This window comes from Molossus molossus, unplaced genomic scaffold (assembly GCF_014108415.1).
Source record: "Molossus molossus isolate mMolMol1 unplaced genomic scaffold, mMolMol1.p scaffold_m16_p_13, whole genome shotgun sequence".
Lineage (NCBI taxonomy): Eukaryota > Metazoa > Chordata > Mammalia > Chiroptera > Molossidae > Molossus > Molossus molossus.
Genome location: NW_023425348.1, coordinates 92,036,752 through 92,063,233, shown reverse-complemented (window position 1 = coordinate 92,063,233; position 26,482 = coordinate 92,036,752). Strand labels below are relative to the sequence as shown.

General features: G+C 51.0%; 2 protein-coding genes across 3 annotated transcripts; one reads left to right on the top strand and one right to left on the bottom strand.

Annotated features, from left to right (window-relative positions):
* The first annotated feature begins 3,437 nt into the window (after positions 1 to 3,437).
* MRPL11 (mitochondrial ribosomal protein L11) lies at positions 3,438 to 6,461 on the top strand. The gene is made up of 5 exons (XM_036259068.1): positions 3,438 to 3,637; positions 4,011 to 4,106; positions 4,813 to 4,906; positions 4,995 to 5,154; positions 6,197 to 6,461. The coding sequence occupies exons 1-5, from the start codon at positions 3,515 to 3,517 to the stop codon at positions 6,300 to 6,302; spliced, it is 579 nt and encodes a 192-aa protein (XP_036114961.1). The 5' UTR covers positions 3,438 to 3,514; the 3' UTR covers positions 6,303 to 6,461.
* Positions 6,462 to 10,992: 4,531 nt separating this feature from the next.
* Positions 10,993 to 16,591, bottom strand: NPAS4 (neuronal PAS domain protein 4). 2 transcript variants are annotated; one of them, XM_036259207.1, is made up of 8 exons: positions 16,235 to 16,585; positions 15,382 to 15,533; positions 15,097 to 15,199; positions 14,719 to 14,980; positions 14,430 to 14,539; positions 13,953 to 14,088; positions 12,389 to 13,824; positions 10,993 to 11,739 (listed from the first exon to the last, which is right to left on the bottom strand). In XM_036259207.1, the coding sequence occupies exons 1-8, from the start codon at positions 16,407 to 16,409 to the stop codon at positions 11,711 to 11,713; spliced, it is 2,403 nt and encodes an 800-aa protein (XP_036115100.1). In that variant the 5' UTR covers positions 16,410 to 16,585; the 3' UTR covers positions 10,993 to 11,710. The 2 variants fall into 2 exon arrangements, with proteins under 2 accessions (XP_036115100.1, XP_036115101.1); XM_036259208.1 differs by lacking the exon at positions 14,430 to 14,539 and having other exon boundaries at positions 10,994 to 11,739; positions 16,235 to 16,591.
* Between the last annotated feature and the right edge of the window lie 9,891 nt (positions 16,592 to 26,482).

The window sequence follows — 26,482 nt, the reverse complement described above, 5'->3', positions numbered from 1 at the left end:
GTCACTCACTAGGTGAATGACAAAATCTAACTTATGCTTTAGAATGATCCCTCTTGGTTGCTGGAAGAGGTTCTGCAGAGGAGCCAAAATGGAATGCTAGCATGCTGTTTTCATGCAGGTGAAAGATTTTGGTGCTGAGACTAGGGTTATAGAGGTGGAAGCATAGGAGATAATACATGCAAGGATCATTGCATTTGTTTCACAAATATTTCCCAGACCTACTGCATGCCAGTTCCAAGGTCAAGCCTTAGACATTCAGGAATGAGCAAGATGCAACACCATTTTTAAGGTTCACGCAGGCCACTGCAGTGGCTTTCTATTTGGGGGGAGCCTGGGCCATGAGTGTTAGTAAGAAATACATTTTTGCCCTGGCCGGTTTGGCTCAGCGGTTAGAGCGTCAACCCGTGGACCAGAGAGTCCCGGGTTCAGTACCTGCTAAGGGCACGTACCTCAGTTGCAGTTTGTCCTGGCCCCAGCTGGGGTCGTGTGGGTGGCAGCCAGTCGATGTGTCTCTCTCACATCGATGTTTCTCTCTCTCCCTCCTGCTCTATCTGAAGATAAATGCAAAACTGTCCTCGGGTGAGGATAAAAAAAAAAAGTCAATAAAAAAAAGAAATACATTTTTATTGTGATCCAATACACACACAGACACACAATGAAAACACAAGTTTCATGAGACACTTATAATTTTTTTTTTTTTTTTATCCTCACCCAAGGACATTTTTTTCATTTTTTGTTCAGATAGAGTAGGAGAGAGAGAGAGAGGAAGAGAGAGAGAGAAACACCGACGTGAAAGGGACACATCGAGTGGCTGCCACCCGCACGACCAACCAGGGCCGGGGACAAACTGCAGCCGAGGCACGTGCCCTTAGCGGGAACTGAACCCGGGTCTCTACGGACCACAGGCCGACGCTCTAACTGCTGAGCCAAACCGGCCAGGGCGACACTTATAATTTTTTTAAATCCTCACCTGATAATATGTTTTTGTTGATTCTAGAGAGAGAGAAACATCAGTCAGTTGCCTCCTGTATGTGCCCCGACTGGGGATAGAACCTGCATCTAGGTATGTGCCCTGACCAGGAATCGAACACACAACCTTTTGGTGCACAGGATGACACTCCAGCCACCTAGCCAGGGCAAGAACACTGATCTTTACTCCATGTGATTTACTCTGCTATTTTCTTTTTTAAAAAATATGTTTTTATTAATATTTTAGAGGGGGGGAGGGAGAGAGAGATAGAAACATCAATCAGCTACCTTGGAGCCCAAAACTGGGGCATGTGCCCTGACTAAGAATTGAACCAGGACCTCTCAGTCTGTAGGACAAGGCTCAATTCACTGAGCCACACCAGCTGGGCTACTCTGTTATTTTCTATTCTATTTCATTAAAAATGATGGTTGAGCCCTGGCCAGTTTGGCTCAGCAGTTGGAGCATCGGCCTGCGGTCCAGAGAGACCCAGGTTCGGTTCCCGCTAAGGGCGCATACCTCGGTTGCACTTTGTCCCCAGACCTGGTTGGTCATGCGGGTGGTGGCCACTCGATGTGTCCCTTTCACGTCGATGTCTCTCTCTCTCTCTCTCTTCCTCCCACTCTGTCTGAACAAAAAATGGAAAAGTGTCCTTGGGTGAGGATAAAAAAAAAAAAATGATGGTTGAACTCATAAAATCAATTTCATAACCCACTGATAGGTCACAATTTTAATTTGAAAAAAGTCCTAAGATCAAGGTGTCGGCAGGTTCATTTTCTCCTGAGGCCTCTCTCCTTGGCTTGCAGATGGCCACCTTCTTGCTGTGTCCTCTGTGCATGTCTGTGTTCTGATCTCCTCGTATAAGGACACCTGTCAGATCAGATGAGAGCCCAACCTAATGGCCTCATTTTTACTAATCACTTCTTCTCTTTAAAGGCCCTATCACATTTGGAGGTTCTGTAAATTAGGGCTTCAACATATTACTTTTGGGGGGAGATAATTCAGCCCACAAGAGGCACCTTTCTGAGGGGTAGAGAGGCAGAGGGAGCCAGGAAAAAAGGTGAGAAAGACTTTCCAGGTCTGCATATGCATAAACAGGGAAGCACAAGAGGTCCAGGGTGGCAGGAAAGTGTACACTCTCTGATGTGGCTGAGGGTATGGTGTGAGGTAGGGAATAGCAGGTTGAAGTCAGCTAGCTCCAGGGACTTAAATCCCATACCAACAAATGTAGACTTTAGTTTATAGAGCCATGAGTCTCAGCAGGATCCCCAGGGGCATTGGAGGAGGATCCTGGAGAGCTGAATTTTAACAAGTGTCTCAGATGGACCAAGACCCACACTCTGGGAAAAGAAGCTAAAGGTGACATTGACAAGTTTTAGACAGGGGCCTAACACTGGCTGAGTTGGAGAGCATAGGTTGATGGGGCAAGGATGGAGGCAGAGAAGCCATAGAAGGGGCTGTTCTGTGTGTCCAGCGAAGGAAAGATGAAGTCTGAACTGACAATAATAATAGTTAACCCTTAGAGAGTGCTTACCATATGCCACATGCCAGGCCTGAGCTGGGCATCCTACCTGGGTAATCTCATTAAATTCTCTCAATTATTCCTTGTGGTAGATATCTTTATTATTCTTATTTCACAGTTGAGAAAACTGAGGCCCAGAGAGGTGAAGGGACTTGCCCCAAGTCACACAAAGAAAAGTGTATGTTGGAAGAGGCAGTGAGTGGTTGTCACCCCTTCTCTCCAGGCAGTCACAGAGGGGATGGAAGGATTGGAGGGACACATATGGTGTATTAAACACGTTCTGGGCCTACGCCTCACAACAGCTCTGTGAAGGTGTTGTCCTCATTGTACAGTTAATAGCTGACCAGATGTCAGGCATTGTTCTAAAGCACTCTGATAATTCAACCCTCACGACAACACCTAGGGGTAGGTACTACATATTTTAATCCCCATTGTACAGAGGAGAAACTAGGCATAAATTAACTCGATCAAGTTCACAGGCAGCAAAAGGGGCAACTGGGCAGTTTGCTTCCAGAGTCTGCTCTCGTAACCGTACCACCTTTCGACAACAAGTGAGGAAACTGGCTCAACGAGTCAAGAGAGAGTTCCTACACCTAAGAAAGCTCTAGGTTCATTTCAAACCCAAGGATAATCGTCATGTCCAGCAGATAGCGCCCGAGCGCACAGCAAGCTGCAGGATTGGCAACGCGGTCAAGACTACAACACCCACAATGCTGTGCGGCTATTAAGGTTCTCCAGCTTAGCTGTCCGAAGCACTGCCTGTGTGCTCTCCGGGAGAAATGTGCGTACCCGAGCCATTCAGGTCCTTCCCCTATCTTCAGGTGGCAAGGTAAAAGTTTTTAAAAATATATAATCCTTCTTATCTTACTAGTTGGAGACCGGAAGGACCGAAACAACTCTGCTCTTCGTTGGCTTCACCTGTCCTGACCTAAGGAGAGGACCCTTGACCTCGGACCCAAGATGGCGGCGCCCAGACCTGTCTCTCTTGTTGAGTTGAGGTGAACTAACACCGTGAACTCCGTGTCATGTCGAAGCTAAGCCGGGCCACTCGGGCCGTCAGGAAACCCGAGGCCGGCGGCGTGATCCGGACCATCGTGCGGGCGGGCCAGGCCATGTCCGGGCCCCCATTGGGCCCCGTCCTGGGTCAGGTGCAGCCGCGGCTTCAACCCAGCGTGGGAGGCGCCGGAGGGTGGAAGCCAGTACCTGGGTGGAGGGTGCGGGCTCGGGAGCCCGGTCGGGGTTCAAAGCGCGGCTCTGCTACCCACACGCTTAACGTCCTTGCGTTAGTTCCTTAGCCTCTTGGAGGCTCAGCTTCCTCAGTCCTTCCTCTACGGACTGCTGTGAAGGTAGAGAGGGATGATGCCGACAAACCACCCAGCACATAACGTGGTGGTTGAATCTGGGCGGAGGAGAGAGGATGGGAACATAGAGCAGTGAAGATGAAGAAGGGACTGACGGAGCCTTCTGGGTGGTAGGAAGCGGCCCTTCCTCCCCATACTAACCCCTGTGCATCCGTCACAGCGAGGCGTTTCCATCAACCAGTTCTGTAAGGAGTTCAACGAGAAAACAAAGGACATCAAAGAAGGAATCCCTTTGCCGACCAAGATCTTTGTGAAGGTGCGGAGTCGGGACTGTGATCCCACTTTCTTTTCATCCCCCCTAAGTTCCCTAAGCCCTGGAACTGGTTGCCTGAGGTTGCTACCCAGTTCCTAACTTGGGGCAAGTCTCTTCCAGTTACTGGGCCCCACTTCCCCTATTTACACGGTGGAGACTGGAGTATCTTTTCTGAGCCTGCCCTGCCATATTGCAGGTCTTCCATTTCCCCCTTCACTTTTTGGGGACTTTTGAGTAGAGTTGCACCTGGAATAGAGGAGACAGGGCTGTTTGCTGCAGACTTATTTATTTATTTACTTTTTATCCTCACCCAAGGACATTTTTGCATTTATCTTCAGATACAGCCGGAGGGAGAGAGGGGGAAGAGAGAGTGAGAAACATGATGTGAGAGAGACACCTGGACTGGTTGCCGCCCACACAACCCCAACAGGGCAGGAACAAACTGCAACGGGGGAGGTATGTGCCCTTATGGGGAACTGAACCTGGGTCTCTCTGGACCACAGGCTGACCGACGCTCTAACTGCTGAGCCAAACTGGCCAAGGCTGCTGCAGATTTATTTTTCCTGTGGTTTTGTGGTTTGTTGGAGGGACACCATTGGAAGGTGCCTCAAGGGAAAGGGAGACAGGAAGTTAGAGGGTCCCTGTGTTGGGGCAGCAGGGCTCGGGAAAAGCAGGAAGAGATATTCTCATATTTCTTTTTTCCATTAAGCCTGATAGGACGTTTGAAATCAAGATTGGACAGCCCACAGTTTCCTACTTCCTGAAGGCTGCTGCTGGGATTGAAAAAGGGGCCCGGCAGACAGGTAAGGGTCAGGATAGGCACCTGGGATTTTTGGAGGGCTCTGGAAGGAAGCAGTGACACCTCAACAGCTACTTACTTCTTCCTTTCAGGGAAGGAGGTGGCAGGCCTGGTGACCTTGAAGCACGTGTATGAGATTGCTCGTGTCAAAGCTCAGGATGACGCCTTCGCCCTGCAGGACGTGCCCCTGTCCTCTGTTGTGCGCTCCATCATTGGCTCTGCCCGTTCCCTGGGCATTCGTGTGGTGAAGGAGTGAGTGTCCTGGGGAAGCACAATGTGAGGGGAGGGCCTGGACAGTTCTTGACTTTGGGGCAAGGCTGAGAGCACATTAGTGGGAGAGTCAGCTCCTGAGTGGGGAGCCCCGTTTATTCATTTGGAATACACTTATTAAAATACCTGCTATGTATTAGATGTAGTTCTGGGCATTAGATGGACCTAGGAACAAGACAGCCATGCTTGGCCCCACTCCTAAGGAACTCACAGCCCAGAGATGGAGGCAGACTCATAAATGGAGCATTAGACTGCCAGACGGGCAGTGTTGAACCACAGGAATCTTGAGAACAAAGTATATGACTCCTGATTTTGCCTGGTCTGTCAGTGAGGACTTTCCAGAGACCTGGAAAAGGAAATCAAGTGTTCCAGGAAGTGGAGAGATTCCTGTGAAGGATGGAAGGTGAAAGAGTGAAGCAAAGAAGTTCAGTGTAATGCGGCATATAATCTGGGTCGAGAGGCAGAGCAGGAAATAGTGTGAGAGAGGTGAGGCCAACAGGGGCCCCCACCCTGGGGCTTCGGATGACCTGAGGAATTGTTTCGTTGAAGTGAGATGCTGGGGAAGAGGGCGCCCAGACAAGAGCAGGAGCAGCACTCAAACCTTTATTGGCCTCTTGCTGCCGATGTCAAGGCTGCTGATTGTTTCCTAAGAGAAGTAGGTTAAGCAAGGAACAGGGATGGGCTTCACTTTTTTCAAATCTTTACTTTTACTAGGAGTACAGAGATGCATAAATCTGAACCCTGTTCAGGGGGAGACACACATGCCTGAAGACTTTATTGTACAAAATATTGTGGGGCACAGAGGAAGAGCCCAATTAACCTGGACTGGGACATAGCAGGGGCTTCAAAGGACCAGAAGGGTGTAGAGAAGGGAATAAAAGGCAGAGGTGGTGAGGGTGCAGAGGGGCATTCCTGGCAGAGGAAACAGATGAGCAAAGGTACGTGAAGTCCAGGAGGGGCTGGAAAGGGTTCTGAGACAGTGACATGGGCCACTCACTTACCGTCTGTTTTTCTGTACCTGCAGCCTCAGTTCAGAAGAGCTGGCAGCTTTCCAGAAGGAGCGAGCCACATTCTTGGCGGCTCAGAAAGAGGCAGATTTGGCAGCTCAGGCAGAAGCTGCCAAGAAGTGACCTCTGACCTGCACACTCCAGGATTTTGAAGGGGTCATCTGGGAAGGCTGTGCCAAAGCGGGCAGGGGTGACACCAACCTGATTATTATTTCTCTGACTTTACATATTTTACTCATATGGATGTGTCAGGCGATTAAGCCTAAATAAACATCTTTTGTCACCCACTCTTGACTTCTGTCTTGGGACCCCAGGGGAAAGGGACTGGTACTGATGGTAGCCTACCTAGGAAGTAGGCTCTTCATGCTGCTTCTCAGATATGTGATCCGAGGCTCAGCCAAGCAGAGCAAAATGTCCAGGTTGAGTTGGTGGCAGAGGTCTGAGCAGTAGCCCGGCCTTGTGTTCCTCCTCCCTAGAGATGAGAAAACAGGCAAGGTAGGTGGGGACTTCCAGTGCTGGGGCTGGTGTGTACAGAAGCAGCAGATGTTGCTATTGCTTGTATCAGAAATATTTCTTAACTCTTGGGGACTTGCTAGTGCAACAGAAACAGACCCCTGTGGGGACTTAAGGTCACAGCCCCAATAGTGTTACTGCACAAGTGCCCCAGATCTCAGGAAGGGGTAGAAAGCTGATCCTGGCTCTGGATCCGGTGTTAGCTGAACATAAACTGTTGTGAGGCTCATGGCTACAGACCTGTTGAAGAAGCAAAGCTATAGTAGGTATCACCCCAAGGCGGCAGAAGACCTTAGGAAGCCCCTGGCCTTTTGTTTTCCCCAGTCTCCAGAACATCAAGGACTCGTCCTTGCAGAGAAGAAAGCAGCAGTCAGGGCAGAAATGGATTCATGTTTATGGAACATCTGTTATGTGTTAGGCACTAGTTTTTTTGTTTGTTTTATCCTCACCCGAGGACAGTTTTCCATTTTTTCAAATAGAGTGGAGGGAGAGAGAGAGAGAAACATTGATGTGGAAGGGACAAATCGAGTGGCTGCCTCTCGCACAACCCAAACAGGGCTCGGGACAAACTGCAACCGAGGTACATGCCCTTAGCGGATCCAAACCTGGGTCTCGACCACAGGCCGATGCTCTAACCACTGAGCAAAACCAGCCAGGGCTTAGGCATTAGTTTTGCACTGACATTTGGAAAACAGAAAAATAACTCAAGTCTGGGTAATCTCACCACCCAGATGAGACTCCTGCCAATACTTTGGTGTATATCTTTTCTACTCCTTGTGGGTTTTTTAAAAATCTTCACCCATAGAGAAGCATTGATGTGAGAGAAAAACCGATTGGTTGACTCCCATATGCACCCCAACCGGGGATTGATCCTGCAACCTAGGTATGTGCCCTGATCAGGAATCAAACCCGCAACCTTTTGGCATACAGAACTACTTCCCAACCAACTGAGCACCTGGCCAGTGCTCTACTCTTTGTTTCTTGGTGTGTGTGTGTGTATAATGCTTTTTTTAAAAAAAAAAAAAAATGGTATTATACTCTAGATACTATTTTACTTTTAACTTGGCAATTATTTAGACCATTTTCATTATTAATTATCTTTCTTAAGCAATTTTTGATGACTGCTTAGTATTCTGTCTTATGAGTGGACCATAATTTAACCAAATCCTCAACAGTTAGGTATTTTATTTGCATTAAAATACACACACACACATTCACAACCTCATTTGCAAAACAGGTTTGTTTGTTTTTTAATCCTCACCCAAGGATATTTTTTCATTTATCTTCAGATAAAGTGTGAGGGAAAGAGAGACACACATAGATTGGTTGCCTCCCAAACACCCTGCCGGGATCGAACCACAACCGAGGTACATGCCTTTGACTGGAATCGAACCTGCGACTCTGGTCTGAGGGCCAACACTCTAACCACTTAGCAAACTGACCAGGGCAGCAAAGCAGTTTTTGAGTGGCTTGTGTATCAGGCACTGGGCGTAGTCCTCCTGCTACTGAGGACACAGGATAAATGACAGTTCCTGCCTCCAGAGAGCTGGTTCTTTCCCTTCCTGAACAGATCCTGTACACTTTGTTTATTTACTGCATTTGCTTTTTGTTATGTCTCCCAGAGCTAGAACGCAGGCTCTGTGACCACAGGGACCCTGTCTGGCTTATTCGCTGTTACGTGCCCAGCACCCAGAACAGTTTCTGGCAGGTGTAGGTATTGAAAATATCACATGAAAAAATGACACTGCAGAGCCAGCCTTGAGAACTGTCTTTATGACCCCAAACACTTGAGCTCTTTTTCCTATATTCGGCTCCCAGAGTGGAGTCTGGTATGGGTAGGAAGAGAACTGACTGAGAGTTAGATCTGAGAATGACATGAGGCAAGTCTTTTCCTCCCCACCAGCCTCAGTATATCCATCTGTTCTAAGCTTTGAAGCGCTGAGCCACAAGGACCTTCCCAGGCAGAGGAACAGAAGCGGATACTTTTTTTGTACAGCAGGTGGAGCTATTGGCTCTTTTAATTTTTCTCTACGGTGAACTTGGTGGCCAGGGTCTCTGTTTCTGCAGTCACTGTGCCTGAACAAAACACACACTCTCCTATTACCCACCACCACTACCAATCACCAGTGAAGTTCTTTTTTCTCACATTTAAAAACTTTTAATTTAATATATTTAGTTTTACTCTACAGAAACTTTTTATTTCAGAATAGATTTAGATGTTTTGAAAATAGTACAGAGTTTCCATGTACTCCATACCTAGTATTTCCCCTAGTGATATCTTACACTTATATGGTACATTTGTCACAATTAATGAGGCAATATTGATATATTATTATTGACTAAAGTCCATACTTTATTCAGATTTCTTTAGTTTTTAACCAATAGTGTTTTTCTGGTCCTGGACCTATCCAGAAAACCACATTATATTTCATCATCCTGTTTCCTTAGGTTCTTCTTATTGTTACAGCTTCTCAGACTTCCCTTGTTTTTGATGATCATCAGGGAGGTTTTTAGATGGGACTCCAATGTGTGTCTTCAGCTTATAGTCACTTAAGATTCAAAGCTTAGAGTTACAACCCTTTGCCCTCTGGGGAACTTGGAAACCATGTTTTTGTGGTAGAGATTGGTGACTTTCTACTCAAATCCTTGGGCTAATCTTCAGGAATGGTCCTCTCAATGAAATATTTCTCGTGTGCCTGCTGTGCTCCTGGCCCTGTGCTCGGCACCAGAAAGGGAGTGGAGCTAAGACAGGGTCCTTGTGGGGCTTAGAGTCCAATTCGTTTATCCAAGTTGGACAACACATGCAGAGGAAGGCAGAGGGCAAGACTTCACCATCCTGTTTCACCCAAGAATTCATCCCAGGTGGGAAAGGGGTAACAGGCTCCCGGAATGTCTTCCTTCCCGCGGGACCCTAGGAAGGGCACATCCCGGAGCTGGAGGATTTGGGGTGAGAGAGGTTTAGGGGAGTTCTCAGTGTTGTGCTCTCAGCTCTTGGAATCCACCCCCCCCCCCAATTTCACTAGGGGGAAGATTGGGGCCTGGACTTTCCTTCCTCCCTTGAGAAAGAAACATCCTCTAAGCCTTTGTGGTCACTATTGCCTTCTAATTCACTTTAATAGTGCAAGTCTGTTCTGTGCTCCTCATCTTATAAAGAGACTCAACCAAGTTGGAGCAGCATCTTTGGGAGGTAAATGCCATTTTTTTTCCAGCTCCAATTTACCTGAGAAGAGACAGGCTCAGGTCCCACTTAGCAAATAGTTGTGGGATTTGAATCCAGGTCCTTTTGTCTCCTCATTTTCATCCCCACCCCTCCCCCACTGTGCCCTGTGGCTGTTGGGCCCTCAAGGCTGAAGGAAAACAGCATTTTTGGAATTTTTTTCTTTTGACTCACTAAGTTACAGTCTGCTCAGAAATTTGGGTTCTGGCCCTGGCCAGTTTGGCTCAGCGGTTGAGCGTCAGCATGTGGACCAGAGTCCCGGGGTCAGTTCCCTCTAGGGGCATGTACCACAAAAAAAAAAAAAAAAAAAGGATTCTGCTCTAGCATTCAGACCTGGAGGGGAAGAGGGCCCTGCTGAAGTCCAAACCTGCCCTGTCAGGTAATCTGGGATGGAATGATTGAAGATGGTGGTTCACGGCTTTAGGGGCAGAGAGGCCAGCCAGGACTTGGATGCAGACGACAAAGTACGTTGCCCACTTACGGCTCTAACCAACTGTGGGGAAAGTCACTTTTCACCTGTGAGGCTCAGTCTTCATTAGGAAATAGTGCTAATACACCCGTTCAGAAGCTTCACTGCCAGGAATAAGGGATGTGAAGTGCTTGTCAGCTGAAAGGCCCGTGCAAGGTGGTCAGCACTTCCAATGGGCCATAAAAGGGAGCTGTTTCCCTGCAGGACCCGGCTGAAGAAGGAAACTCCTGTCCTGAGACTTCAAACCCATGTCCAGGAAAATGCCAAAATGAGTCTGCTACCCATCCCCAGGCCCTTCTGCTCCTCCCACACTTTGAGCACCTCAAGCTAGCATGGAGGTAAAACCAATATCCTCTAGTATTGATGTGAAAGCATTTTGAAGGCAAGTTGTAGCATCTGTTTCAGCTCAAATCTCTCTAGCTTCCAGCACAGGGTGGGCAACACACTGGACACTCAGATGTTGCGTGAACAAAGGAATGAGTGAATGAATGAAGTGAGAAACGCCAGGCTGTCGGCAGGTCCAGACTTTACTTCCTGACCCCCACACTCCCCAGCTGGGCCTCCCAACCTTCTCAGGTCCCTACCCTTCCCTTTTTACAGCATGACACCAGGGGTACCAAAAAGGCAAACTGGACTTTATTATAAAGTTGGCTACAAAGTCACCGCAGCACCACGAGGTGGCCACCTGGGCAGGCCCAGGCAGTCTGGCAGCCGGGTGAGTCCCGCACCAGGTACACGCACTCGTGCAAGCACACGTGTGATAGCGGCAGGTCTGCCTTCCTCCATCGGAAAGGAACGTAGAGTCTCTTCACGCCCCCCACCCCAGGCGCGGGGCGCAAAAGTCACAAGAAAGGCCGCTAGGGCGGCAGAGTCCATCGGAATTGAAATCCCGTTACTGGTGTGTAGAGAATTCTACGTGGGTGTCAAGAGCCCCTCAGGGCACAGGCTGGCCCGGATGGGTGCTGCCTTTCCCCCACCAAGGCCCAGGGGTGGCTTGGCCCCCAGGAGTGGAGAACTGGCCCAGGCCCATGGGGCAGTGCAGGGGGAAGTGAGACTCCCCCATTCTCCACTTGAAATCCCATTCAAGGAAACTCACTACGAGTGAATACAGATTGAAATGGAAACTGGGATCGCTGGAAGTCTCTAAATTTTAAAAAGAAGCTCCCCTCCCTAACCCTCCCACCTCCCCCACCCAACCCTGCAGGGCGTGGGGAATCAGATATATCCCCCTCTGGCCCCTAGAATCCCCCCAACGGCCCCGGGGGGGTGGAGAGCAGCTCCACGTCTTGATGACAATATGCCATACTTGACGACGTTAAGTCACAGACTTATTCAAAACGTTGGTTCCCCTCCACTTCCATCTGCAGAGAGAGAGAGAGAGAGAAATCGGTAGGCCTATTAGGAAAGATGGGCTGAGGACGTGGCACATGTGTGCTTCAAACATGTTAGCCCAGTGACTGCCTGATTACCAGAGGGTCAGCAGAAAAGGGAGCAATTTGGATGGATGGAGTGAAATTATGGCTATAGTTTTGGAAAGGATGAAGCCATAGCAGGGAGCCTCTCTTACTTTTCCAGATGCCTATACATTCTTACTCTGTATTCCCTTTAAGAGATAAGAACACTGATGTAGAACTCTAACGCCTCTTTCATCATTTTGTGTGTGACCTTGGGCAAGTTTCTTTAACTCTGGGACCTTGATTGTCTTCTTCTGCAAAATGGGGTGATGCTGGCTGATCTAGGTCCCTCACAGAGTTAAGAAGTACCAACCATTAGTCAAAGATTCCCTTGCATTTTATCCCACACCCCTAAGCCCTGCCCTCTAGGCCTACTTGTCAGGACTTTCATATTATTTTCCATTAGTTCTTATCCTCACTGCTACCCCGGGCAGCAGGCGATGTTATCCCATTAATAAAGTTGCGGTACAGAGATGGGAATTTACTCATCTAATTCCACAAGCACCTCACTGGTAGGACAGGAACTTGAGTTCTCGAACATTTGGGCTGGACTCACCTTCATGGAAGCTGTCTTGAACTTGGCTCTGGAGTTGATGCAACTCATCAGTAAACCCATCGTAGGGGAATGCTGAGACACCTGTCTCAAAGGCGGTTTCATATGTGGCCAGGTCCTCCAGGAAGCTGTGGTCTTCTGGGGACAGGTTGTTGCAAGGCGATGGGGCCCCTCCTGGGACCGCTGCCTCAGTATCCTCTGAACTCCATTCCCCATTGGGGTCTGGGGTAGAGAGATCCATGAAGATGTCTTCCACGGGTGTCTCTTCCAGGAATATGTTATCAGGGTCAGCCAGGAAATCCAACTCCTGGCATTTCCAGGGTTTCAGGTCCAGGCTGAGCACAGGAGGGCCAGCCCCTGACAGGGACAGGTTGGAGTCCAGGGGCTCCAGCCCCCCAAGTGGCTCCAGCCCACCTGTGCAAGCCTCAGCCGAGAAGGGCCTGTCCATGCCCTGAGCCAACTGGCTGATCTGCTGGATGAGACGGTCTATCTCATTCTGCTCCTTCTCCGAGTAGTGGAAGAAACTCTGCTTGACTGGAGAGGCCTCAGGTGTAAGCAGGCCTTCGGGCACCAGGGGGACATCCACAGAGAGGGGGCCCCGGAGCTGGGCTAGGGCCAGGAGTGTGCAGTCCCCATTACCAGGGCTGCTAGGACTCGGAGGCAACTTCTCATAGAGAAAACTGCATCCCTCTTGGGCAAAGTAAGTCTTGGTGGGATTGGGACTCAGTTGTTCTGGGAAAGTTTGGCTGGGGCTGTTCAGGTGTGCTTGGAATGCTGTGCTGGGAGGAGTCAGCTGCTCATGGGCAGGGCTTCCCAGGGGCTCTGGGAAGGTGGCAGTGCTAGGAAGCAGCTGGTCTGGGAAGTTGGAGGTGCAAGGAGTCAACTGATCCTCATAGCTTCTGGCTGAAGTTTCGGTCAGCTGGCTCTGTAGTGGGCTAGTCAGAGGATCTGGGAAGGTTGCACTGCTGGGCGTCAGTTGATCAGAGAAAGTCATGGTGCTTGGAGTCAGCTGTTCTTGGAGAGAGCTGGATGGAGGGGGCAAGTGGGTTTGGAAGGGCTCATGGAGGCTGAAGAGGAAAGCACAGCCTCCTGGCTGGTGGGGTGTATAGGGTGGGGTGCACACAAGATCCTTGCTCAGGTCGGCTTGAAGAGAAGGCTCAGGGCCAGGTGGGAATGTCAGGTAACTGAAGCTCAGCTCTTTGGGAGGTCGGGGAAGCTCTTCTGATGTTGAGACAGCACCCATCTCGAGAGCACTGGGGAAATTGGTGCTTCTGGGAGCCCCCAGGCCTGGGGTAAAGACTGGGTTATGGCTGGAGCACTGCTCCTGGGAAAGGATGTTCTCAGGGAATGAGGGTAGCATGGTTGAGGTGCCCAGGACATAGGCTGCCTGAGTGTCTTCAGAGTTCAGCTGCTGGCGGAGGCTCCAGGCCTCAGTGTTACTGGAGAGGAGAGAAGAGATAGCCAGTAAGAATTTGGTGTCCATTTCCAGAGCACTTCCCCAATTTATATCTTCTCTATACCCACCTCAGTTGTTCCCCCCACCCCAGGATCCTGCCTTGCAGCTCACCTGATTGGGTAGTTATTGGCAGTAATAGGACCCTCCAGACCTTCTGAGTATAACAGGCAGTAAATCCATGCCCAGCCTCCAGGCTTGGCCTGCAGTCTCACTACCATCTCTGCCTGAATATCTCCACTCTCAGCCACTGAGGGGAAAGAAAAACTGCAGAGTTAGGACACACATCAGGCAACAACACCTGAACTATCACCCCACTGACTGCTCCACTGAGGGGGTATCCATTACATCCTCTTCTGACTACTCTAACCTGCACCACGCAGCTCCCCACCTTGACCTCACCATTTGGAGTCCCCCAGTTCTGATGCCATTCTCACCTTGACCCCTTACCCTAATGTTCACCCTATCGCATACAAAACTGTTGGCCTCTGGTACATCCTCAGCATCATCCTTGACCACAGCCCTTTGGGTTGGGTCTCCCATTTCCTTTCCCAGTTCCCTGTTTTGTCCCCAGCTTCTCTGGACACTCACACAGGCGGTAGTGTTGAGCAGAAGCGTGGCCCAGGTCCTCGGGGTGCAGCAGTCCATACCATGATTTACAGAGCAGTTCACTGCGCTCAAATCCCAGGTAGATTAGGACACTGGGAAAGTGGAAAGGGTGAGGTCAGCTTTCTGTTTTCCCTGCTTGACCCAGGCATCTCTCTCCCTCCCAGGTTCTCTGCCCCCCTTAGAACCCATCCTCCCTGCCCCTGACTCTAGAATCTAGGGTTCCCTCATCTCTGCCTGTCTTCCTCCTGGGGTCTGGACACTGTGGGCTTACCTCTCAGAGATGTCCAGTAGGGCCAGGTCCTTAGCATGACGGCTCTGGAACATGGCCAAGAAGAGCGAGGCTGGGCCCGGGCCAGGACCAGGGCGGGGTCTTGGCTCCAGTGGAGCACAGAAGGCTGTGAACACAGGGTTTCCTGCCCAGTAGGCTCCAGGTGGGTGAGCATAAAATCGGCCTCGAATGAGTACCAGTTTGTTGCCTGCACTCTGGCGCCTAAGAGATTTGGAGGTGTTGAAGCGACAGCGGAAGAGGCGATCTAGGAGAGTGAAGAGAAAAACTGTTAAGAGAGTTTTTCTGAGGGAGATGGCACTTGGGGCGGAGCAGGGCAGCAGGAGGGAGACTGGATTGAGGAAGGAAGAAAGGAATTCTCACCGGTGTCCAGAGCAGAGGGCAGGGTGAGTTGCTGGCGCACAGTTAGGTGATCAGCTGGGTCAATGATGTCGTAGATACTGTCACCCTGGGCAACCAAGTCCACCTGGAATAAAGGGAAGAAGAGATGATCATTAGTGAAGGCATCAAAAGTCAGTATTTGACACATAGCATCTTTCAGGGTATAAACTCTTGCTCCCAAGTAATTCTCCAATTCTTAGAAGTAGAAAGCTCATTGTGTCCCATCTGTGCCCTGGCCCAAGCTGAGAAAGCCCCCTCAGCACTCACCATGGAGTGGCCCAGATGCTCGCTCACACTCTCAGACAGATATAGCAGCTTCCCCTCAGCCGTGAACACAAGCAGAAAGCCGGGTAGTGCGGCCACTATGTCTTCAAGCTCTTGAGCTGAGAGAAGCCCCGTGGGACCCGCCAGAGGAGCGCCTGCAGGGTAAGAAGACATGGTGAGTCAAGAGTAAGACTAGGATGCAAAGCAGAACTGAGGAAGGCATGTAGTGAATTTCAGAAAATCCAGAGGAGTTTCTCATGGACCTGCCTCTGCACACACCTGTTGACCCACTGCCCTCTGCTCTTGCCCCGGGAACCTGTTGCTGGACTTCTAAGTCGGGGCCGGGGCTTCCGCGTCCCTGGATTTCGGGACCACGGACAGCGCCACGAAGCCGCCTGGCGTTCAGCACCGCGGGCAGCGCCTCGCAGCCGGGTGGTGCTGTCTGAACCGCGGACAGCGCTTCAAAGGTAGCAGAAGCCCTTTCAGCTTCTCGAGCAGAGGCAGCGCTCCCCCAGGCTTTGGCGGCTCTATCCCTGAAACTTCCCGGGGTTCCCTCTCCGGGCTCCCGGAGCGCCTCTGCGCTGGTGGGAACAGGGGCCACTCTGTCCTGGCTCTCCGCCTCTCATAAATCCGGCACTAGAGACACTGCCCAGGCTCCCTATTCTTCACCCAGAACTAAGGTGAAGTCTAGACAGAGCTCAAAGGAAAAGTTGGAGGTCCTCAGCCTCCCAAGTCCCTTCTCTCCCCAGCTCGCCAACACGCTACCCTAGACATGCGGCAGTCCCAGAGGGCTCCCTTAGCTTCACTGTCCCCAGAGTCCGCCAGCTGGGGTCTCCGGAAGCCCCAGTTTGCTCACCTCCAGCGAAGAAGACGCCTTTGCGAGTGTAGATGCAGGCAAGACTCATAATGTGCAGGTAGGACAGCCGGACCTTGTCCGCTTCAGCCAGCGGCAGCAGCTCTTTGAGGTTCCGGATCTCAGCGTTGATCTGGTCGCGGCGCGCCTTGGAGGCGCCCTTGGTGGAGCGGTACATGACTAGCGGCTGCGGAGCTCCAGCTCGGGCTCTCCGAACACCTGCGGTCCTGTCCCGACGCACCGGTGGCTTCTTCCTCCTTGCTTCCCAGTCTCTCGCTCCGGCTCTCTCTCTCCTCTCCTCTCCTGGGCTCCGCTCAGCTGCGCTGCCCCCCTCGCCTGCTTCGTTCCGCCTTATATAGCTCCTGCCAGGCGTGGGGGGCTCGCTTTGGAGAAAGAGGGGCGGGAAAACGGGAGGTTGGGCTAAGCAAGCTGCAGCAGGAGCCGCTGGCAGGGGAGGGGAGGCGCTCCTCCTCCCTCCCCGGCCTCCTACGTCATCCCGTGACGTAGAATGAGAGCAGGAGGGGGGCCAGAGGGAGGGGGAGAACGGAGGCTGCGGAGGGGGCCAGGGCTGGCGGCAGCTGAGCTGAGAGGCAGGCGCTGCATTAGGAAGGTCTGGAAGGAGGTGCAACGACCCAGGCGTCCGAATGGGTTCAGCTGAGGGAACCAACAAGGCAAGGGTCAGAAGACCCTGGCAGGAGAGGCTGTAGAAGGCAAGAAGGGGCTGGTTCCCACACCATTGTTCTAAGGAAATAAGGAAATGGGGAGGGGCAGGGTTATCCACAAATTCCCACTCCCTATTTGCTAGACAAAGGTTACCTTCACAAGAGGGGAAGAAGGGCCTTCCTTGGCCTCTGTGGGATAGGTCACAGCTGGGGTTTCTCTCTAGGGATTCCTTAATCTGGGATTCCCTTATTCCCTGTCAAAGAACAAGCATCCTCCCTTAACCCCTTTCCAAAGCCAGGTCTTGGCGATTTAGCAGGGGAGTTACACGAAGCAGGGGAGGGTCTAAGTCCCTTGGATGGGGTGGAAAGGGGGTCCTTTGGAAGAGGGATCAGCTGAATTTGGCCGTGGTTCTATTTTCCCACAGCCAAAAGTATAAACACAAACACAAAAGCTATAGTCTGCAGCGATTCCTCGTTTTCCTAGCAACTAATTAGCCTCAGACACTGAAGGGGGAAACTGAGGCAGGGTATCAGGGCATGGTGAGGATCTGAGTCTGCACCTAGGTATCCCCCCATCAGTCCCCGTTGCCAGCCCCCAAAGAGAGCGGTCCCCCCCCCCCCCCGCCCGATTGCAAGCTGGTGTTTCCCTGCGGGCCGGGGGCGGGGGCGGGGCCGGGGAAATCCCAATTCCATATTTGGATAGGAATCCTCCGGCGTTTGCCGCGGCAGCGGGCGGAGCCTGGCGGCCTCCGCAATGCTCCGGAGAGCTCCCCCCGCCTCCGGCGGGGAGGATGGGGAAGCAGCAGAGAAGAAAGGGGGCCGTGCTGGACCTTCCTTGCACCTTCCAGAGACCCCTTTATTTCGTCAGGCTCTCCTCCACACTCCCTCCAGACCCCTCCCCATCTTCTGTGCTAGGACTCCTCTCTCAGTCTCTCTACCTTCAACTCTCTACATCCCCCTCTCTTGGTCCGAACTAGTTTCTTTATCTCATTGCCTGCTTGGTGGTCGGTCTCAGCTTCGTGCGCCCTCTACCCCCTGCATGTTCCCCTTCTGCTCTCCCGAATCTCCTTTCTTTGCCAGTTTTGTTGCCTTTGCCCTATCTTCCTCGTTCTTCTTTCTCTTTTCAGCACAGATGATTGCTCTCTACACGGGCTGAGGGGTTCCTTTCTTTTCTCCAGGATGCCGTAAAAGGAGAAGGAAGTAGGGTGGGGAATATATTATGTGAAGTCTCATTTGGGGGGGGGGGAGGTAAGGCCTGTGTGAAATCACTTAAGGGGCTGGAAATTGGTTTATTTCCTTTTTTTTTTTTTTAATGGGGGAGAGGAATTAACCTGGTTGTAGAAAGTCACATAAAAAGGATGGAGATAAACTTTGACACCAAAAAGTGAAATCTGGGGTCAAGGAGCTCCTCGCTCCTCGTGGGAAAGGGTGGTGGCACCAGAAGCAGACTGGGAGCTAAAGACAGCTAAGAAGGTAGCTTTCAGGCCTTCCTAACCTGACCGCTTGTGCCATTTTGGCAGATGTTGGGACCTTTCCCATCAACTATCCTGTGTTCAGTGGCACAACTGAGGTGGAGGGAAAGGATGTGGGTGTATCTCTGTGTCTGCCACAATCTCTAGCCCTATTTATCTGGGTGACAAAGAAATAGTTCCACTTTCATCTCTATCTGACCCCTTCTTGTATGAAAATCCAGGGCAGTGTTCCTGTTTTCTTTACCCACTGATGAAGCTTTAGCCCTGGCCGGGAGAAATTCTTAGTGTCCCTCTACATGATAAGTGTCTATTGGTTGGGTCCATCTGGTCTTCAAAAAGCGAACGTTCGCGCGAAAGAATGGGGCACACTGATCGCTGTCCGTGGTTCTGAAAAATCACCAGAGAAGTCATATGGCCACGGTTTGCCTGGGACCTCAAAGTAGAGCTTGAGTCCATACAGGCCTCAGAATGAGGCCCCAGTTGGACGCCCCCTCTTCCTCTGAAGATTAATATGGGAGGGGGCTTCAGGGCCAATATTTCTGAGCTCTAGGAGTGAAGTAAGTATGGGGGGAGAACCGGGCTCAAGGGAAGAGCCCTTGGATTTTTCCAAGAGAATAGACTGGGAAAAAGAGAGGGAAGAAGGATCTAGAAAGGGACAAAAAAGGGAGTAGAAAAAGGCTCATCCTAGTTTGCCCACTCTGATTCAAGTTGAGAGGCTCTGTATGCCCCAATGTCTCCTCTCCCTAGGCCAGCTCCCACTCCCTTTTCCTCCCACCTCCATGGAGCTATTTTTAACAGTGCAGAACCAAAAATAGCTTGGCAGAAGCTTCAGGCCGTGGGAGAGGAGCTATTTATATCACCAGTGACAGTTCCAAAATAGCAAGCAGGAGGAGGGGGGTGGCTGGCACACTAGAGAGCTCCTGGCCGCTGCTAAAAATACTGGCAGTGTGAGTCATCCTGGCCTGGCTGAGTCACCTCATTCCCCCCACACCCCAAGCGGCAGGCAGCAGCAGTAGCAGAACAGGCTAAGAGTTGAAAGCCTGAGATGGGGGAGGTATCAGAGCCCATAAACTATAGGAAGGTGGGCAAAGGACTGAACTGAGAGATGGGCTTTGGGGTGAGTGTGTAGAAGAAATAGGGAGAGCAGGAGTCCCCCCCACCCCCCAGCCAAATCCACTAGATGAGCCTGCAGTATTACCAGCTATGCACTGCTGTTCGGGTATGCTTGGGCCATTGAAGGGAGGGAGCCAGACTGTGAGAGTATGCATGTGTGTGTGTCTATCCATTGGACCATGACTGCATTTGCATGTTTTGTGTGTCTGTCTGCACATGTCTTTGCAGTGGTGTGTCTGTATCCCTATATATCTATGCCTGTCTTTACAAAAAATGTCTGTGACTTCTTGTGTTGTGTTTAGTTCTATGTTTATGCCTGTATGTATTTATATATCTGCAGCTCTCTGTGTGCCTCCCTGCCATGTGTGTGTTTATGTCCACATCTGAGTCTGCCCTGGGCCTTCCTCTCCCAGCATCCTACGGTGTATGGGTTTACATGCATCCCCAGCCTCAATGCACCTTCTGTTGCCGTTTTCTCTGATGTCACTTGTTGGGCTCTTGCATCATCTACCCCTAACTATCCTCTCTCCACCCAGCATCTTCCCTTCTTTCCAGCCCTTGGCCCCCAACCATTTGTGAAATTCTTCCTGTTGCATTCAATCTCTAGTAAAAGAATGAAGGAAAGAAGCCCCATATGACCTCTCTCTTTTCTTTTGAACCATCCCAAATCTTCTCTGGCCTGCAGGAGTAAGTGGTTTTGCATCACTCCATATTTGGGGAGCTGAGGGAAGAAAAGGACTTTCTTTAGTTCTAAAAAAAATTCCTGGTGTGGGCACAGGCATGCATGGTACACGCGCACACACACACACACACATACACATACAGCTGAGAGAGAATATGAGAGAAAAAATATCAAGGTCCCTTCTTTACTGAGAGGAGCTCGCATCTGTTGCCATAGCAACCCACCCACTCCTTCCCCGAAAAATCACCAAGAAGAGGTGATGGCATCGAGGAGGGATTGGCTGATTTCTTTCTTTATTATTTTTTCCGAAAAAGGGCTTTTTATAGCAAGAACAGGCCGTGAGATCCCTTGCCACTATCTTGCCATAGCTTTATTGGGATATGGAGGGACATCACCCCTCTACATTTATCAGAGAAGAGGAGGTGTACCTTTCCCATAGATTTTGGGGAGGATAATCTCCTGGGAGGGAGCTGAAGGGTGAGTAGGGAGCCTGTTCCTTTAGAACAGCATGGAGACTCCTGGTTAGGGCTGTTTTTCTGGAAATTTTGGGCAGGGATCTGGACAGAGGGCTATCAAAGTGTATCCTGCCTTGCCCTGAACAAATGTGTCTATAAGAAGAAGAAAGAGGGAGGAAGGGAATGACAGAAAGAAAGAAAGAGAATGAATGAATATCACATGAATATCACTTGCTGGGTATTCAGAGCACATGACAAGATGCCAAAGAATGCAAGCCCTCAGCAGTGGTCAAACCAGACAGGTAGACAAGATGGCTCCAGAAAGATCTATTAGTGCAGTTGGTGGTGCTGCAGTCTCCACCATACCATAGGTGTGGCTGCTTGACTTATACCCCCAGGGAACTGGGGCCATAGGCAAACAATCTAGGGGAGCATTGAAGCTTACCTTTCTTCACTCTAGTCCCAGCCTGAGTCTCATAGGCCCCTTCTAAAGCCTGGCCACCAGCCACTGCAGCCACATCACTTTCTCAAGTGAACTGTAACCTCCTGCCAAATAAGAGGATGGTGGAAAGAAAGGAATTCCATGTTTCCTCCTGTGCTTGGCTTGCTACAGAAATGGGGTCACTTGGGGTTGAAGGTTGGAAAGCCAGACCAAGAATCTGACTCTAGAGAGAAACACTTCCCCCTTCCAGCGGGTTGCCGCCACCCCCAGCAGTCAAGGGCGTGGCCTGGGGAGGGGGAGTAGCTCTACTTGAAGTGATGAGCAGATGGATGAAAGGATTTCAGATTTGCCTTGACCTGTTAGCCTATTCTCATGGCACATCTAACTGATATTATTATGCTCATCTGATGGATGGAAAATTAGGCTCAGAAACAGAAAATGACTTAGTGTTACACAGCAAGTCATTGACAATGTTGGGCCTTAAACCCTCCAGTCCAGGCTCTTTCTCTTGCATTGTGGGATATAGCAGGGATTTTTTTTTTTTTACAAATGTTGGCCTGCATGCCAATTATGGGCCATTGAGTTTTTTTTTTTATCCTCACCTGAGGACATTTTTCCATTTTTTGTTCAGGTAGAGTGGGAGGGAGAGAGAGGAACAGAGAGAGAGAGTGAGAAACATCGATGTGAAAGGGACACATCGAGTGGCTTCCATCCTCACGACCAACCAGGGCCGGGTACAAACCACAACCAAGGTACATGCCCTTAGCGGGAACCGAACCCGGGTCTCTCGGGACCGCAGGTTGACGCTCCAACCTCTGAGCCAAACTGGCCAGGGCCACTGAGTGTTTTTATAAATAAAATTTTATTGGCACACAGCCACATCCCTTTTTTTACATACCATCTATGGCTGTTTTCACCCCACAGTGGCAGAGCTGAACACTTGAGACCTATGTCTTGAAAAGCCTAAATTATTTACTAATGGACCCTTTACAGAAAAAGTTTTCCATCTTTTAGAGTAGAGGATGAGTTCAAACTAGGACTATCTCTGCATGTCTTTCTCTACTTTTCTCATCCAGGGGGCCCAGGACCTACCAAGCTGGCATTTCATCTCTCCTTATTCTTCCAAATGCCATGGAGCAGTGGTGCCCGGCACTCCTTAAGGGTGGAGAGATTAGGAAGCCCGGTGGGCTAGACTCCTTACTAGCTCCTAGCCCTTTGTAGCTGTGTAGATGTAGCATCCCCATACAGGAGTGATGCTCCACATCCTGTTCCCATGGCAACAGGAGTTGGAGTTGGCAATGAAGAGTCAGGGCATTGCATTCCATCCCTATCCCAACCCCAGCCTCAGGACTGCATTTCAGGAAAGGGGGGGGGTGTCTCATAGTAAGTGATAAAGGTACTATCAGGGGAAAATGTCCTGGCAGGAGGAAAATGACAGCACTGTGGGGGTCTCAGGCCTCCTGAAGCCTCCAGTCTAACCCAGGGAAGAATCTCTACACACCTTCTCAGAGAGGCTTGGTAACTTGCCCAGGGTCACATGGCTAGAATGAGATTAATCCAGAATTAGAGTCCAGGTTTTCTGATTTCTACTTCTATTTTTTACTAGATTGTTCTTTGGAATTCATGGGTTTGAAGCCATGTAAAGGTTTTCTAACAGACTACCAAGTGCCTCCCCAGCCCAGGGTCCAGGGCTCAGCAGTCCGTGTGTGAGAGGGCCACCCTCACAGAGAGATGCTTTGTGCGATGGCTGTCTTGTCCTCATCTGCATCTTAACAGTCAGTTTTATTTCTCCTAAGGCCCTTCCATTATGTTATCACTCCTCCAGTTCTACCTGCACAGAGAAGTATTCAGAACATTTTATCTATTTATGGTTATGAAATCAACAAATCTCATGTGAAGAGGGTACACGCTGGCGCCCACGCGTTGAGACGGTCAGAGCCGGGTGAGTGGGCTGAGCAGAGAAGGTGAGGGACATGGCGGGGGCAGGAGGGGGAGAGATAGCTCAGGTGGGAAAAGATGAAGCTTTTCTGGGCAAAGGACTTGAAGGCAGGGCTGAGAGCAGAGGATACAAGTAATGCAGTGAGTCAAACCAGCCACATCCCCGGAGCTAGTGGGGAGAATCAATCAGCCAAAAACACTCTTCAAATGCGAAGCCCAGCCTAGCACTCCTCAGCCGTGGGGGAGACAGGGGAGCAGGGTGCTGGCCTGCGCCCAAGGAGCTGGAGGAGGAGACAGACCCACCACCCTCCATCCGCTGGTTCAGTCCAGTTGCATAGTGCTCCCCACCACTGTTCTCTGGCTGGTGTAGTCCTCCTTGCCCTGCTGGTCCTCCAGGTACGTCTGGGGGTCCTCAAAGCCTCCCCATGGACCCCTGTGCTTCTTGGTCCTGCATTGTCACCGCTTGTTTACTTGTCTGTCTCCCCCACCTGCATCTACGCCTGGTCTCTAGAGTCTCATGTCCAGCACAGGGCCCGACCCAGAGCAGGGCCTCAGTATGTAATTCACCTAGGCACATGCATCTGATGGCTGAGTTTGTGCCAGGCTCTGTGCCAGGCACTGGCAATGCAGTGGTTAGGAAACACATGCCTGGCCTTCACCTCATGCAGCATCTGGGCTGGTGAGAAAGTGGGAGTGGCTCAAGCATCTAAGTGGGATGACTGCTGGGAAGAAGGTAAGCAGGGGGTTTGGGGAGAGCAAAAGGAGGTGTGGAGAGATGGGGAACCTGTGTGTTGACGGGGCAAGGCTGTGTTGGGTGGGTGAAGTGGACAGTGGGGTGCCACCTTGTAAATGAGACCACAGAGGCCTGGCAGCCACAGAAGAAGCCACAGCAGCCTGAGGCTGTTAACAGATGTGCGGAGTGAAGGCCAGGAGGGGTGGCGCAGCTAAAGGCAGCTGAGCCTCAACCTCGACCAGGAGGTTGGATTCCTCTGCTACAGGCAGGACTAAGACAAAGCAGCTCAGTCTGGAGCAGAGGGGTCCGTGGGGACAAGACTAAGTTCTCTGTGGACAGGCAGGTGGGTGGGAGGGAGCCTGAGGCTCAGAGAGCAGTGAGGATGGAGGTCAGGGGGCAGGCTCTGGGGTGAGATGCCCACAGAGTCCTGGCCCCTTCACACTGGGCAAGTGACTTAAACTCTTGTGCCCCAGTTTACCTATCTGTTAAATGGGGATGTGAGGAGGAAAATAGTAGCTACATCAAAGGATTAATGAGAATATTAAATCAAAGCCCTTGGAACAATGCCTGCTACACAAAGGAGCACAATAAATGTTGCACGATAAAATGTTTGTCTTATTTTAACTTTATGAAAAATACCATTTTGAATAGGGCTCTGAAGAGATGGCATAGGCTGGTTCACGAGGCCGCACGTGCCCTGTCACTGTAAGTGTGGGTCCAGGGTCTGGGAACCCACTGGCTTTTTGCAACCTTAGCCCATCTTGTTCTGAGAGCATCAGATGGGCCAGGGTGGGGCTGCAGAGATTCCGAAGAGAAGGATGAAGATGACAGTTGGGGGTCTGGAGAGGTCAAGGGAGTCACACAATGTCATCCTGAGGGCTCCTGGGTCCCAGTGTGCTCTTTCCTTGAGCAGCACTGACTCACACGCTGCTCAGCAGGTCCAGGGATGGAAGCCCAATGGAGACTCCCCTCCAGTGCTCAGCCGCCGAGCTCCCCTGGCCATTTTTCTAGAAGCCAACCTGCCCATGTTCTTCCCCAGCTTAAAACCCACATGGTTCCCATCACTGCCCTTTACCAAAAGTTAGCCTGGCCCTTTCGGCCCCTTCTACTCACAGGTGCTTAGGCTTGGGCTCCAGGTTCAAGGGTCTCCCTGTTACTGCCTGAATCTACCTCATAATGTGGGAATAACAGGTACAGCGCCACCCTACACCTTGTGTACCTAATGCGTGCACTAATTCTGTCCAAACCTCGCAGCCACCCTGTGATGACTGAGCTATTAATACTCTCACTGGCCCTGGGCCCAGGGGAGAGGAAGTCTGTGGAGAATGGTCCATGGGATCTCAGGAAAGACCGACAGGCTTAAAGGTTGGGTGATCAAGGAAAAGCAGTAGGAATGGGACTGGACCAGTAACAGAAGGGAAGACCAAGAAGCAACCAGAGACCCCCCAAGTGCAGGAATGAGGCTCCCCACCAATGAGAATGCTGGAACTCAGGGAGTGGGCTGAACAGTAGCAAAAAGAGGGGAGCAGAAATTAGTGATGGAGCAGCCTCTGGAAGCAAAAAGGGATGAGCCCTGCACAGATTGTGGAGGGGACACCATGGAGCTTTAGGAGAAAAGACCATCCGACTGAAGGGGAAGCGGAATCACCCAGCACAAAAGGGGGTGTGCTGGCGGAGCCTTCTGTCAAGGACTCAGAGATCTGGGGAGAACCGGAGGTAGACGTAGTCTCGATGCTGGTGGATTGTGTTTGACACAGGGAAAGAGTTTGGGCAGGAGGATCGGGAAACATGGATTCTGGTCCTAGCTCTGTGACCAGCCTACTGGGTGTTATGCAAGCCCCTTGCCCTCTCTGGGTCTCAGTTTCTCTATTTGCAAAAGAGTAGTGGGTTGGACCACTTGGCCTGGAAGGGCCCTCCCATCTCTGGCAGTTTGAGCATCTCTGGGCCCAAGTCCCACCTGGCCAGCGCCTCTCAGTCTTTGGAAGTTGAATGCTGCTGCCCTGAGACCAAGTTTCAGGTGAGGGTGAGCCCATGTGCCCAGTGCTAGGTCTGAGTCTGAAGTCTCCCAGAGCAAAGTCCTCAGCCCTGGGTAGGCAGAGTCACTTTGGGCCCCGGAGACTGGCCCGAGAGGGGAGGAGGAATAGGTATTGGTGATGACCCTCTGCTTTTCCTTCTTCAAACCCACCCATCAGGGGCCTTTCTCACAGGTCTGGGCCAAGTGCATCAGGGACTCACCATTGGAGAGATCGAAGAGTTTTACAGGGTGTAAACAGGTCATGCTCAGAGAGGTCCACACAGCCTGTGGCTGAAGCAACTCCTATATTTGTATTCCTTAGCTGCAGTCTGGCGGGAGGAAGAAACAGCCCCAGAAGTGTCCAGACCTCCAGAGAGACTCCACAGTCTGGCAAGATACCCCATTTCAGGGAGTCCCAGATTCACAGTTGGAGTGGGGGCCTCCAGAGATCATCCACCGGGAGCGACTGAGCCTAGTGCAGAGAATGGAGTGGCTCTTGCAACATGGCCAGCACTGAATACAGGTGGACCCTGAACCAGGTCCCTGCTCAGAGCAGGGGCCTCTGTGCGCCTCTCAAAGGCTGGCCTCTGGGATCAAGGTGAGGAGAAAGAGCCTGGGCCAAGAAGGTTCTGGGTCCTTGTTTCAACAATGCACTGACTGGTCATGTGGCCTTGGTAAATAACATCCCTTGGAAGGCTGCCTCAGTGTCCCCTTCTGTGCATTGAAGGCTTGACCCTGGC